General features: G+C 40.1%; 1 protein-coding gene across 1 annotated transcript; it reads left to right on the plus strand.

Annotated features, from left to right (window-relative positions):
- The first annotated feature begins 362 nt into the window (after positions 1-362).
- On the plus strand, positions 363-15,074 carry tnfrsf11a (tumor necrosis factor receptor superfamily, member 11a, NFKB activator). Its single transcript, XM_028569395.1, has 10 exons — positions 363-680; positions 5,754-5,832; positions 6,249-6,374; positions 6,995-7,141; positions 7,230-7,320; positions 7,907-7,983; positions 8,217-8,324; positions 8,566-8,615; positions 8,858-9,824; positions 13,189-15,074. The coding sequence occupies exons 1-10, from the start codon at positions 606-608 to the stop codon at positions 13,470-13,472; spliced, it is 2,004 nt and encodes a 667-aa protein (XP_028425196.1). The 5' UTR covers positions 363-605; the 3' UTR covers positions 13,473-15,074.
- Positions 15,075-15,281: the final 207 nt, after the last annotated feature.

The raw sequence follows: 15,281 nt of genomic DNA on the forward strand, positions 1-15,281 counted from the left end.
TTCATCTCTGGCATGAGATCATAATGTTACTTGTTTGGTCAATCACATGAAAAGTGAATAAGTTGCGCAGGCTGTTGGACAGCTAAACATGTTGGTTATCAGAGACACATAGTGACAGTACTTTTCTAATTTCAGTGTATAAAGTTTGTTACCATGATAATCACTGACAACAATCAGGCCAACTTTAACTGTCACATGCACACTAATTCATTCAGAGAGAGTGTTTAGAGCCAGGAGGGAAAAGGGAGGGGCGCGGTGAACTTGTGTTATTTTTTTTTTTTACCAACGTGGGAGGAGATCCCTCCCTCCCTAAATCAGCCAGTTTTTTACAAGCTGTTGCATGCAGCTTCCTCCACAACGCGTGGGTGAAAGCAGGAGGAAGATGAGAGAAGAAGAAAGGTGGGAACTGCAGCTGCCTTACCGGGAATGAAGGCGCAAGAATGCCCTGTGAGACGGTGTGGAGGCTCCGCCGCATTTATGCACACAAGAATAAGTGATTTACTGTGAGGAAATCTAAAGAAGAATCGGATCTCGTTATAAAGGGTCGTCATCTTGAATAAGAAAGAAAAGTTTGCCTCAGAAGTAGTGTTCATTAACCAGCAGAGATGAGACTGAACTTGTCTACAAGTTGGATAGTCCGAGGCTGGATAACGTGCGTCCTCGTCACCTTTTACGCACAGGTAAAACACTTCTGGTTATAAAAAGAAGGTTTAATTTCCCTGATAACATAATTAGGGAGTGCATTTAATAGTCAAAAGAGTTGATAATTACTTTTTTGTATACTCTGCCATTACTATTTACTTATTACTTATACTCTTTATTGTATACGCTAAAGTTTTATTTGAATGTGAGTCAATGCCAAATACTGACAATCATGATGTTTTGTTTTCGTGAGTAGGGCAATGGAGGTATGTAACAGTAAACCAGAGCATGTCATCACGTCTTATGATTAGTATGAACTGGTCAGAGAGAGAAGGAGAGAAATGGGGAGGTTGGATTTTTACGCCCGGACACTGACTGGAAACAGTTGTGTTTGGGTCGAGTCCACCTCCCCTGTTCTGACCGCAAAAACGCCGCTGGCAACTGGATGCTCTTCTCCCTCTACCAAACATTCTCTCCCGGTCCAGCGGGGCCCGGCGCTGGCCAAATGGCTCATCAGGAACCTCATTAGCTCTGCCAAAGGAGAGGCTTCCAAAGTGAGAAACAGAGTCCTTAAAGGGTCCTAACCGAGATCCAAAAGGATAGCCACTGAAACCAAAAATATTCTAGGGTTTTATTCCCTAGAAGAAAGGACTGCGAGAATGTGATCAAATTATGTTTCACTATCACCATTATGTAAAGCATCACTTGTGACCATTTTTCTTGTTTTTAGATCCTTTCACTGTATCCATACTGGCTCAGCTGATTCACTGCCACAGTTTAATTTGAGGAAAAAAAGTGAATGGCCCATGACATGTTGTTGTCCATGTTGTTTAGTCCAAGGAGCTAACTCCATCCAGGTGGAGTAGTTTATGAGATGTGGTTGTAGTGGTGGGACTGCTGGGCACCAGTGATCTATCACTGCATGTTTGCCTGCATTACCATAAACCAGCATCGTTATGACTTAGTCTGGAACAGACGCTCTTTCTTCCCTTGTTTTCTTCTCTGCTTCACTAAAATGTGTTGCAAGAGATAATGCGTAGGGAGAGCACTGCATCCATATCTATCCTGAGATCCAGAGAGGTAATGGCACAGAAAGATGTTTTTTTTTTCAAGTAGTGGCAAGCGTGTAATGCCTGGAAAGCGAGTAAGTGTGTGGAAGGCAAGAGATATTTTTCACCTACGTTTTAAGGTGACACTGCAAACCTTTGGCTTTGGTTTGTTCTCACCATGGTCTTGCCATTACTGACGCACAGTATCCCCAAAGAATTCCCCTTCATTTTCTTGGTTTTCAACCACTTCATCCAATCCATTCCAAACTCATTTCAAACTGCCTGTGTGACATTGAGCAATACAAGATTACTTCAAGATGTCAAGAGCTTAAAAGTCAATACATTGTGAATAAGCAGAGCTTTGGTGGATTCATTTAATTGCCTACCCACATGGCTCCTGTACGTTTTATTAGCCGGCTTCTTTAGCCATCCATGCATTCATGTATCTGACCATCTGTAATTCAATCATCCATCAGCAATTTACCTATTTCCTAACTCCCTACATCTTACTAATCTACATCTGAATCGCTGATTCATTTTAATCATTTCTCTAGTATCCATTTATTCATCCACCCACCGGCACATCAGTTAGCAGTGTTATGTCTTGGCTTGAGCAATAACAGAATATTGCCTCAGGCCTGCAGATCCAAACTTGATTTACCTACACAGACAATAGAGGCATTCAAATGATTAATAAAGACTGCAGTCTTTTGTGAAAATAGAGCATCATGTGGAGGCAGAAGAAGGAATTAGAATTGTTTTAAGACCTTTAGTATGTCTCTAACATATCCTCATTACTCTGTCTAGTGCAATCAAAACATTTAGCACAGATTAGTTGTCTAGGGACTTGTTTTCCAACTTTTTGCAGTATATGTTCTTCCCTGCTCACTGAGTGGAGTTCCTTTAGTTTGAGTTTTGACTTTTTTTTGTTCACAGATTTTTGGCTATTACTGTCTTTATTTCCCAGCTCTTCTTTAGTATTACGCCACTTGTCCTGCTGCAATTTATCATCATTCGTCAATATATTCGCACTACTAGTGAGGATTTTTTTTTTTTCCTGGAAAAACCTACAGTGTCACTTGATACCAATTTGTTATTGGCTGGGTGGCATGAAAAGCACAAAAAGGATAAGACAATGTAAACTGTTTGATTATGACTTGAGTAATAATCCACTAAATCTTTTAGATGCTCATATAGTTTAAGTTTTGGAAGTTTTATCAGGAGGATTTTTTTCAAATAATGCAGGTGGCACTTTTAAAGGATTTGTTTTTATGGCTTTTAAAGAATAATCACAGGTTCAAGTATTGTACAAAGATTGAATTGTGCATTATTCTTTTACAGCACCTTATCGTGGATAAAGTGATACTGGATAAAGTCACACTGTGCTTCTCTTGGCTCAGTGCCAGTGGCTGCTTTGGCCGTTATGCAAATTCTCTGGTACTCTGTGAGCAAATGGAATGCACTCTGCATCACGCTAATGTTTGATAGAATCACACAACTGGTGAAGTGTATTAAGATAAACACACAGCTAGGAAAAGATGATTAAAAAAGGGTAGTTACTGAATATCACCGGAGCAACAGGTCACTTAATACTCCTTGTCTTTTTCTCTCCATTCAATGCCCCCTACTCTATCCATTCATCAGACTATTTCCCCCCTTTTCCCTCAAACACACTCAAACATAAGTGTATATTTGAATCCATACGGCAGATAAAGTTAGCTTTGAGGTTGGATGTTCTGTCTTGACCGTCATAATAACCTATAATCATATAGGGTGGATCAGCTCTTTTCCTCTTACATATGTATTTAGTGATTTAAAACATACTGCCTCGCATAACCAAGACCCAATGTTTAGATGTGGCGGTAACAAAAATAAAATTTCCAGCATTCTTTTGGCTTCCTGTGCACTCTGGCCCAGTTGTACGGATTGACCACCACTGGCTTTACAGATGTGTCTCTCCACGTCTCTCCACATCTCTGCCTATCTATCTACAGTACACAAACCTGAACCTCTTAGCATTGGAACCTTCCCTACGTCTGTCACTTGTGTCTGCTTCAGCACATGGTCCTCATTAATGCTGCAGTCCGAGCTATGAGCGCTGTGTATCATTATTTCTCTGGTTAGAGTTTAAAACAAAGACTGGGTGATGTGTGAGAGGCTTAGTGGAGGTAATTAAACGCTTGCCAGTATGCATGTTGTGCTGTTGTAGCCTGAGGCCGGACAGACAGACACTAAAGACTAGAGACTAAACAAGGCTTAAAGTGAAGGTGTGAGAAACAAATACACGGGGAAGAGGAGGAAAGGGTATGAAAGACAGTGTTAGAGTTACATTACATTATTTTATTGTTTTATCAAAACTGATATTGTGTTTGTTAATATTTTAACATGAAACTTTTTTGTAAAACTCATTTGTTTTGGACCGTTGACATTTGAGTTACGGTCAAACAGATTCACTGTGGGAAAGAAAATATAGCATTGATGATAAGTTGATGACGGACAGACTTATGAATGTAGTGTCAGCATGTATGTGCATGTAGTGTGAATGACTGAATAAGTCTAATTTCATGGGGAAAAAAATCTTTCAGAAGGGTTGAATGAGAAAAAGGAGGTTGTTCAGAGACTAGTCAGGCCTATTGGTTGTATTATTCTACATGTGTATATATAGACACTGTGGCTTTGGTGTACTTTCTATCATAACAGCCAGATTCTCTAATTCAGCAATGTGGCAAGGAGTTTACCGGCCTCTAATTTAGGGTGGCAGGAGGGTGTGTACATTATGTGTGTGTGAGAGCCCGCATGGCTTACCTTCGTGGTCTTTTACAGTTCCCATTTATTGTTTAAAACATGCACAGATGTTTCACTGTTTACTTCCATGTTTATGAGCTCTGGTACTCCATGCTAATGCTAAATCTTACACTGTTGAATGACAGCAGGAGACTTAGCATTATAGGCATTATAGGTTCGAATAGAATGATCCCCCAATGTAGCTTAACAGCTGTCTATTCTCATTATTTACTTAATGGTGCAATGGCCTGAAAATGTCACTTTATGAGATTTTTTAACATTAATATGCGTTCCCCCAGCCTGCCTATGGTCCCCCAGTGGCTAGAAATGGTGATAGGTGTAAACCGAGCCCTGGGTATCCTGCTATGCCTTTGAGAAAATGAAAGCTCAGATGGGCCGATCTGGAATCTTGCTCCTTATGAGGTCATAAGGAGCAAGTTTATCTCCCCTTTCTCTGATTTGCCCGCCCAGAGAATTTGGCCCACCCTTGAGAGAGAGACATCATGGCTTTCAAACGAGCAAAGTGGCAGTTGGTCAAGGCCCCCCCGTCTCTCCTCTCAATAGCTACAGAAATGGCACATACTAAGGAAAGCTCATTGTGGGACTGGCTCTGGTGGCTGTAATTCTACATCAAGGCTGAATTTCGGGAAAGAGACTTCAGATACAGTATTAGGGGACCACTAAGGCATATATAAAAGCATCCAAAGAGAACCGTGTCATGGGACCTTTAATGGACAAATTTAACCAATCCTTGCATTTTCCTTCAACCGCTCACTAGTGGGGATCAGGAGAATATCTCCTGAGTGTTTATTAATTCTGAGCCAACAGGAGTTGATTGTGTTTAGTTCCAGTTGGTTATCTTCATGTAACTGGTTGCTATTGGGGTTCCGTTGGCTGGTTCGGAGGGTGTGCGGTGCACTGCTGTGGTCAGGTGCTTCTGAGAATGTGGAAATAATTCCTTGGCATGTCTTGGAAATGTTTGAACCATCCTCTTCCTCTCATTACTCACCGCCATTTCAAAATATCACGTATGGATTTGAAAGATGAACTGAAGAAGGAGAAGGATTGTCATAGAAAAGCGTGGCATGCATTGAGGAAAAAAGCACTGATGGATAATCACGCAAATCATATAATTTGGTAATCTTCAGAAAGAATGATAGTCTTTTTTTTTTTTTTTTTTTTTTTTTTTTTTTTTACATATTCTCCTTGAATATGTGTCATAAAAGGGCTTTCCTGCCACATAAAAAACTAAACATTTCATATCTTGTTCTTTTTTAGAATGCTGTCTCCAAATCTCTCCAATGTGAGGAAACACATTATTTAAAAGACTCCAGATGCTGCAACAAGTGTGAACCAGGTAATAGCATACACAAACAGATACAGAAAGTGATCAAAGTAAAACCTAAGACAGTATATTGCATATCTGGTTTACTCAGTGGAAGCAGCATAACGTAAAAATAGATTTCCATTCACAAAGATCAAATTAAATCAAAAGAGGAAGGATGTTTAAAAACGGAACATTTTGGTTAAAAATTGCTCAGATGTACACGTGTTTTCACTACCACACTGACACACACAATTTGGGTTGACATTTGATCCACAAGAAGTACCCATTTATTTAAAAGAGGAAAAGAGCTCTAATTTTGTGAATTTCCTTTTCTCTTCTTCCATTAAGTTTTTAGTGGTTACTGTGATTATGTACGGGTTGTTAACTCCATCTGTCTTTCTTTCTCTTTCTGTATCTTTCTCGCTCACTTTTTTTTTGTTGGTCAGGCTTCCATGTGTTTAACGACTGTACTGATTCCCAGAAGACTAAATGTGTTAAATGTTCTCGTGGAGAATATCAGCCCGGCTTGACTGAAGAGAAGCGCTGTCTTCAGCCAAAATTCTGTGACCCAGGTCAGTACCTGCAGCTGGAACAAGGATTGCATATTAATATAAAGAAAAAAAGTATTAAAAAGTTACAGTGTGTAACCACAGTTTTGTTACTTATGCCTTAACAATACAATAAGAAAAAGTCTTTAACCATATTGTTTCCAAATAATTTGTCGACCCATGTCTACTTGCATTGGAGAACAAAAATTTTGTCTGTACAACAAAGCCCTCAAGAACACTACAATCTCAACAAAAATAAAGATGAAGGGTTTATTAAAGTATTTAATTATTCAAGTACCATTGTATTGATTTTGATGTTTTCTTTTTGTATTCAAAAATGTTTTGAACATCACAGAAAATGTCCCTGTGTATAATTATGATGAAGTGAACCCCAGGAAAGTGTCTCTTGGCCTGAACATGTTAAAATAAAATTGCACCAATTTGTGTCGTCATCAAAAGGATCTCTACTTCCTTGTAACAAAGCCACTTCCAAACTTCCAAACCCAAGCAGCAACACAGATAGACAGATCAGCCTGCAGATCAGCCTGCGGCATGGAACTTGAGATGACACACACACACATGATCGTGCCTTTCAAGGATTTGGACTACCTTTGCACTAAAATACTCTCCCCTTTGACCGCCAGTTAAGGGCTTTATGGAGAGGCCTGAAAACCCTGTGGCAGAGGAGCCGTGTCGCTGCATTGCCGGCCTCCAATGCCACCCCATCAACTGTGAGTTCTGTGAGAGGATACCCACCTGCAGTGCTGGATATGGACTTGAGGTGGATCCCGGTGAGACACACTAACACAAAACACACCTTAAACAATTAAAGCGGAGTGTCACTAAGAGATATACTCCAATGTTTGTCATTCATTCTAGATTCTACTAATGGAAGGCAGACATGTGTTGCATGTAAGAAAGGCTTCTTCTCTGCTGGCAACACTGCCGAACAATGCAAACAATGGACTAAGTAAGTGTATATATATACACACACACACACACACACACACACACACACACATACACAGTTTTAGCCTGTAATCTCTTGGTGTTGTGAAGGGAAAATGCAATTGTGTAGTTGTCGTTCGCCTAACCACCAGCCAGCTGTTATGAGTAATGCTCACACCACTTCCCCTGGAACCCTGGACCAGACACCAGCTTCCACTGCCGGCCGGATCCATAATAATGATGATGACGATGCAAAAAGGGAGGGAGAGGTTTTTCTCTTCATCTGTTCCTCTTTCTTACCTTTGTCAATGCAAATCTAACTGTAAAGGCCGGCAGATTGGTTTGTAAGATGTAGAGGAAATGAAAAAAAACAAGTAGTTTCTCCAGTTGTACAAATAATAATAACAATAATAATAATACATTTATTTTATATAGTGCTTATAAAGGTACTCAAAGGCACTTTACAAGGAAAGAACAAAAAAACAAACAATACCAAGATCAGTATAAAAATAACAACTAGAGATAAATATTAAAAAGGTGCAGCAAAACAGCATGGAAACAAATATTCCCCTTCACTCTGTGTTTTTGTATTTCATCCTCTTTTCTAGTTGTAAGGATGAGGGCAGGAGTGAAACACAGCCAGGCAGCGCTCAGGCTGATGCAGTGTGTGGACCACTTAGCCCTGGTAAGACATGGACACACTCACCGCAGACTGTCACCATACAGAGCTAATTTAATGCACATTTAACTTTTATAGAGCAAATATAATTTCTGCTACTTTACATGTTGCTGTTAATGTAGAAAGTGTCTGATTTATTGCATTTTTGACAGATATTTATGACATTTTATAACTATGGCAGACGTTTACGACTGACAGTAGATGTAGAAAAGCAAGCTCTGAACTCGTCTTTCTTGCAGGTGCAGCACCCTCCTGGGTTATCGTTTCCGTGCTCTCAGTCATCACTGTTCTGTGTCTCCTTATCCTGCTCCTCTTCTGCTACAAGGACAAACTGAAATTACTCTCTGGTAGGTTACAATCATATTAATCTTGAAGTTCTCCTCTAGCTATGATGTGATGTTTTATTATTGTTCATTACAAGGGTTTATGATTTCAAGGTGTCATACATCATAGACATTGGATCAAAACTGACTAAAGTGGTAAACATTGGACACAACTAACTATACATTATGGTATATAAAAAGAAAATATTTTCTTTAGATTTTACTTGAGATACAAACATATTAAATATGTTGTTTCTTTGTCTAGTAAATCTGCGATCCTGTGTCCAGAATCTAAAGAGGACTAGGATACAACAGGTAACGTGAAATTTCAGTTAAAAAGCTGTGGGAATACACAGAAACCAAAGTTATTGCAAGTGATCCCACCTACGTTTTAGATTGTTTAGGAAATATATCATCAAATGAAACAATAGAAACAAATGCAACTCTTATGTCTATTACTACATGGTGTAGGGTTTGGGTAACCACGTATTTCTTACTATTCATGCACAAAATATTAGTTATTTACAATGCTCCTTTCTTTGTTCCTGTCCTTCTAGGAGACCTTGGCCCCTCTTTACCACAGTGGATCAGGAGGAGGAACAGGAGGAGGCCCCAAATGTTCACCATGTGAGACGACCAAACTCATCTGCCAAGCACCCCACAGCCCCGCTGATGAGCTCCCATGCATCTTCCCCACTTCTGTTCCCGATGTCAGGGTCTCACTGCCATTCTTGGGGGAAATGAAAGAGGAAGGAGGGAACAAGGGGAAGACAGTGATGGCCGATCAGAGTAAAGGGTCTGGAGAACCTGAGGAGGTGTCAGAGGAAGAGGAGGTTGTGAGTGCGTCTCCTCTTTTGGCAGGTTCCTGTGTGTGCGTCATTCCCGTCCGCGAGCCATTGGAAGTAGGGGAGAATGAGGACTGTAGCCAGGCTGTCAGCTCCGGGACTCCAGGAACCTGCTCGTGTGGAGGGCTGGATGGAGAAAGGGATGGATATGAGAGTGGGAAAGAGGAGAAAAGTGGGACTATAAGAGCAGACAGTAGTGGAGAAAGGGGTGAGGGAAATCAAAGAAAGATGGTTTTGTCCAAGAGTGTGACAGGTGTTGCATCTCTTGTCTCCCTTTCTCCTTCACTCCTACACACCTTCTCTGTAATCCCTCCATCCAGTCCACTCCCTGAACTCTGCCTGCCATTGTCTCAGGCTCAGGTGAGAGCAGAGTTCAAACCTCAGCTGACTGACAGCTCACTGGTAAAACAGGAGGAATTATACAGACTGGCAAGCACAGACTCCACCTCAACAGAGAACAGTACAATCTCTGTCATGACCTCGGTCAGCCCCTTGATGACTTCCTCATCTGTTGGAGATCTCTACCAGGACAAGCCCCCTGAAGGCTTGAGCCTGGAGCAAGGCCAGGGACTTTCCTGGGGGGATAGCAGGGGAAACAAGCTCTCCTCTGGGGAGTCAGAACTGGAGTGCTCACCTGAGAGCCTCCATAGTCAGCTGGCTGAACCAACTCTTACCTCAGGTGGGTGAAAATGCAAAACTTGACTTGGTCCCCCCTTAGGTCAAATATGCTGGGGTGAAATCGAGCTCACACGGTAGAAGGTAGAAGGTGAGGCTGAAGCAGCGGCACAGGTTTGATTCCGACCTGTGGTCCTTTGCTGCGTGTCATTCCCTCTCCTCCTGCTTTCCTGTCATTGTCCAGCTGCTTTATAATAAAAGAGTAATAAATGTCTGTTTGTGCCAGAAAAATTCAAACATAGTTGAAATAATAGGAATGACAAAATAAAAATACTAATCGTGAGACATTATGAGATAATGATTTCAAATTATGAAATGGCAGGTCAAAATTATGAGATACTTAGTAAAGTTTAACTCAATAGAATGAGATACTACAACTTAAACAAGGTTTACTTGCTAAAGTCGGAATAATGAACAGTCTTGTTCTTTTATAATATTGACTTTTTTTCATCGTCTTTGTAAGTCATACTTTTAACTTAGTAAATAATCTTAGTAGTACATTTGACTTAACATCAAAATTCACAATATAAGTTTGTGTATCGTAATAGTGACTTAAAAGGTCACACCTTCAAGCTCAAGCTTCAAGTCAAGCTATTTTTTTGACTCTCTGGGGGCAATGCAAAGAGATGCTATGGAGCTAGATTTTTTCCTGTAAATCACCACTAAACAATATCAATAAAAACTGAATGCACAGAGGTTGTGTGCTTGGGGATAATGGCTCATTACAAAGACTGTGGGACCACAGTTGTGTTTGCCAGGTGGACACAGGGTTAACCACAGGGTCATACCCATACATGATTTAATATACTACATAGAAGAATTCTCTCTCCCCAGAATAGGTGGGGTTAGCGACCAAGAACAACAGAATGAAATTCATGTTGGTTTTAATGGAAAGTTTTACTGTCACATGGTTGAACTTGCATTGTTCTCACTGAGACCTTTACACACTGCCAAAGTAAAAAATCTCCGGGAAACATATTTATGTATTGTGCCTCAAACGCTGAGTGGTTATGGTTAGTTATCCAAGCAGAATTATTGGAACAGCCTGATGGGAAGAGAGGTTGGCTCAAACTGGGGCATTATTAGGTGAACATGCTGAACACAACTAATAACAGGATTGGTTTCAGCATAAGTGTAAGATGTGTGTGATAGTTTCCAAGAAATATGTTTTATTAAAGCCAGTATTGATAGCTGGACTATGAATTTTGGGGGACCACACAGTAAGCAGGAATAAGATACGTGAGTGTTTGATGAACTAGAGAACCACCAGAACCACACTCTAACATACAGTTGTGTGTGTGGGTGGGGTGTTGGGTGGGCAGGGTTATAAAAGTATTACTCAAGCTGCACACATCTTGCTTCAATTAAAGCTGTGGTCACTTTGCGCAACCCTACGGAACTCTGGGTAAACAGAAGCTTTGTAGATGGCATTCATACACACACACACACACACACACACACACACAAGCAAACAAGCATGTGAAGACTTTTTTGGACTCTCACTGATGACTGGGTTTTTTAATTACAGTCTGGCTGGCCTGAAATTAACACCATTTCCCATCATGCAGTAATAACAGCCGATTAAATGGACTTCCCGCATGTGTTATTTAAAGGTCAAGCAAGGGGTTGGAGGTTTCACCTGTCCAACAGAATTTTCTTCCTCACTTTTCATTTCTTTCTGTTTCTCTCCCACAGTTCGCGCATACTTTAGAAGAAAGTACAGTATACTCCACTGCAGCAGTTTTGGGGGTTAAATGTGTTTGTTCAAGGACACCTCAAAAGTAGTAATGACCCAGATATATTTTACTGGTCAAGGAATTAAACTGTAAGCTGTATAAATTGAGCAACATTTTTTAGGGAGGACTGTGTACAATTGCGGTTTTGTTTGAGTGTGAATAGGAAAGGGGTTCTACAAGAGTTCAACTGTAGTCTTTGGTTTAAAAACCCTGTCAGGAGACTCTAATGACACAATTGTTGGGCATCCAGAAAAATCAGCTTGGTATTAAAAAAGGATAAACAGAAGAACCCAAGCAGATTCCATCAAGCTTTGTTTTCAAAGCTGTGGTGAAATGACATATTTTTGAGCTAGACCTCTCAGACTGGTATTCCGGGAAAGGCTCTCAGATGGGGAACACAAGAGACACACGTCTGTGAGTGTGTGATTGTGTTTGTCTGTCTTTGCAACTTTTTTAGAGCTTTGTGTGCTTTTTAGTGTATGTGTGTGTGAGTGTGTGTATGTGTTAAAGTGTCTGCTAGAGCCTGTTTGCTTAGATTTACTGTGATTATGTGTGTGTCCATGCACATGTGTGAACATATGAGGCATGAGCTGTGAGTCACAGCTTGTTCTGCCGGCTGGAAAGTCAGACAGGATGCTGGATAAAATAGGAACCAGAGGCTTAATGTGGTGAAAGATGGCTTACGAAAGAAAAACAGTTTATTTCCTAATTCACCTGGTGGGCTAAAATCCATATATGAACCGTACATTCATCAGTACATCAGTAGATCAGTGCAAGTTTGTACAAATTATTTTGCGGCAGGTATAATGTTGAGATAAACCATGGAACGTTCTCTTGTGGAGAAACATGTTACACTGGAAGAACATAAAGGTTAGAGAGAGTTGAACGGCACTTTTTTGCATTTATTCAGCCATGTCTGTAAAACCCTAAACCTTTGACAAATGACTTGTTTTCAGAGGTCTTGAGTTTCTCACGCTAAAAGTGCTGGACAATCTGAAATAAATAAGGCAGAAAGGATATGATATGGCGGTCTATGTAGCTGTGGCCTCTCTGTGGTCATTATGCATGGTCATCCCACCCACTGTCCATTTGTCATCTGAGGTTAGCCAAGATATAGTCCCTTTTCACTGACATCATGAATAGGGAAAGCTCTATCTGCCTGTGTGTTGAGGGGAAAAAAAGTCTCTTACACAATTGTACTATGTATATATATATATATATATATATATATATATATATATATATTACATAATTGCAAAAGGGTTCTCAACTGTTGTAGAAAGAAGTGGCTGATCTTTAATTTAATATCTACATTGCCCATTATCAGCAACCATTCATCCAATATTCCAAAGGCACATTCTGTTTATCTATCTGATATCATTTTAAAAGGCTAATTGAGAAAACATTGGAGAACCCTTTTGCAATTATGTAAGCACATAATGTAATCTGAAAACTGCTGCCCTGATTAAAAAAACAATGCAACTGATCCCAGCTGGTATTCTGTCTGTAATGGAGTGGATTTCTAAATTTCTGGAAATTTTGTAAGTGACCCCAAACTTATATATATATATATATGTGTTTTCTACTTCTCACAGTCTCTTCTTTTTCTCCCTCCCACATTTTTCCGTACAGGTCAGGTGTCTGGGGACCACAACACCACCTTCATCTCCAGCGGTCAGGTGATGAACTTTAGCGGGGATGTCATAGTCGTCTATGTCAGCCAGACGTCTCTTGGCAGTGACGGGGTGGGGCAGGATGATGCGTTCGGGAGACCGGTCCAGGAAGAGGCCAATGAGACGGCCCCATTTTTCCAAAGCAGCCTGAGGTCACAAAGGGACTCCATTTGCCAAAGCACCTTACAAGATGATACACTGCTTGTCCAGGGAGTGATGGAGGAGCGGCCACTGGGAAAGTGAAAAGTGACCAATGGCTGTTTATTACATACTTTTTTGATCCCCAAGGGGAACTTAATTTTTTTCACTCTGTTGTTTTCACACATTACACACACCAGCCCAAAATACACACACTCACAAACAACACGTAGACACGCATTAATGGAGAGATGTAAGAGCGAGGGGGCTGCACATGGACAGGTGCCCAGAGCAGCTGGGGGTTTGGTGCCTTGCTCCAGGGCAAGCCAAGTCCCCATGGACCCCTGCAGTACAGTACAGTAGTGGTCATCTCCATTTGACAATGCAAAAATGATCTCTGGTCATTTCTGTTGGTTACTTCACCTTATATATCTTAGCTCCCAATTAAATTACAAAAATACCTGAATAAATAAAAAATACACAATTTGTCTACCATACCAGCTTTCTGTACAAACACAAGGAAAGGGAGGCTTTTAATTAAGAGAGCAAGATCTGAGAGCAACTTTTTTGACATGTGAAACTATCTATCTATCTATGCCTTCATCATTTGTTTGGAATGTATCTTCTATAACTTCTCCATTTTAACACATTAGTCAATGAATCTTGCTTCAGGCATCTCTAAAGTGCCTTTTTTCATTTTCCATTGGAAGGCTGCATATTTTTTCAAATGGAAACTCCCTCCATTCCAGACAATGATGGGGATTTTGTTGGGATTTGGATGTGGAATGAGAGTTCAGACTGGAAGAACGTTGTGTTTTTATTGTTGGAAATTGCAGCTGGGTCTTGATATAAAGGAGTTAGAACATTTTTCATGTCCCACCTTCCAACATTAACTAGCCCAGGTTAAAGTCTGTACTCTCCTGCTTTTTAATGGTTCTAAATTTGACATTTGGAGGAATTCAAGAGTTTCCTTGCATAACACAATATCCACCATGTGGAAATAATTGTGTTTGGTCTTACAAAATCATGCCATGGAAGTAAATATTTTTATGGTAGAAAATTCAATCTACAAGCTACATTAAGATCTGACATTTCACTGAGTGAATGTTCCTTTTTTATGGTTTGCAGGGTTTAACAAAAGCTAATTTACAGTAAAGAGACACATCCAGTTTTGGTATGATGATGTATGCTTTATCCCATATGTAGACTTTTTGTATCTCTTCTAATTGCACCACAAGTGCAGTGTGTGTCTAAGAAAAAATGCTATGCATTTGATAAGCTATTTTATTACTGGTTTGTTTTTTATAATATAAATATAAATAATATTTTAATGTGCAAGCCTTAATGAAGAAAAGTCAAATGTCAGTTTGTTTATATTTTAATTCATTTTACAAAGTAGATTGTTTGTTATTTTCAGAAGATGAATATGTGATCATTGTTTGTAAAATTTGTAAACCAAGATTGAACATTCTCCTTGTGCGTCCTCTCATTTGATTTGAGGTATGGATGTGGAGCCATGAACAGCAGGCAAAACACACTGTAGGAGTTGTAAGGGACTGTTCAGTTACAACCTCAACATATGTATGCAGCCTTATAAAAATCATGTACATATCAGTCAAATCTATTGCAATGAATGACCGAAAGAATATTTGGATTGAAATTAAATATGTTTTGCATCTAATCCCTTTAGGGATGGCTGCTATCCTACATTGTGTGGTTTCTCTCATGTCAACTTTCCTATTCTGGGTTCGACAAATTACAATGAACCAGTCATTTATCTCCTCAAGATAATCTATAATCTTCGTGAAAGAAGCAATGCTAATTACACATGTGGCAAGGCCTCTCTGTCTTTGTCCCTGTGTTGACAGGCAGCCTTTCATCAGGCCTGTGGATGGTGAGCAGCTGTGAGGGGAA

The sequence above is a fragment of the Perca flavescens genome, chromosome 22 (genome assembly GCF_004354835.1).
Source record: "Perca flavescens isolate YP-PL-M2 chromosome 22, PFLA_1.0, whole genome shotgun sequence".
In the NCBI taxonomy this organism is placed as follows: domain Eukaryota; kingdom Metazoa; phylum Chordata; class Actinopteri; order Perciformes; family Percidae; genus Perca; species Perca flavescens.

Excerpts from the sequence above, each read along its gene's own strand:
- tnfrsf11a (XM_028569395.1), top strand. The coding sequence starts at position 606 with ATGAGACTGAACTTGTCTACAAGTTGGATAGTCCGAGGCTGGATAACG. Across the intron at positions 681-5,753 it reads TCGTCACCTTTTACGCACAG|AATGCTGTCTCCAAATCTCT; the intron begins GTAAAACACTTC and ends GTTCTTTTTTAG. Across the intron at positions 7,984-8,216 it reads GTGTGGACCACTTAGCCCTG|GTGCAGCACCCTCCTGGGTT; the intron begins GTAAGACATGGA and ends TCTTTCTTGCAG.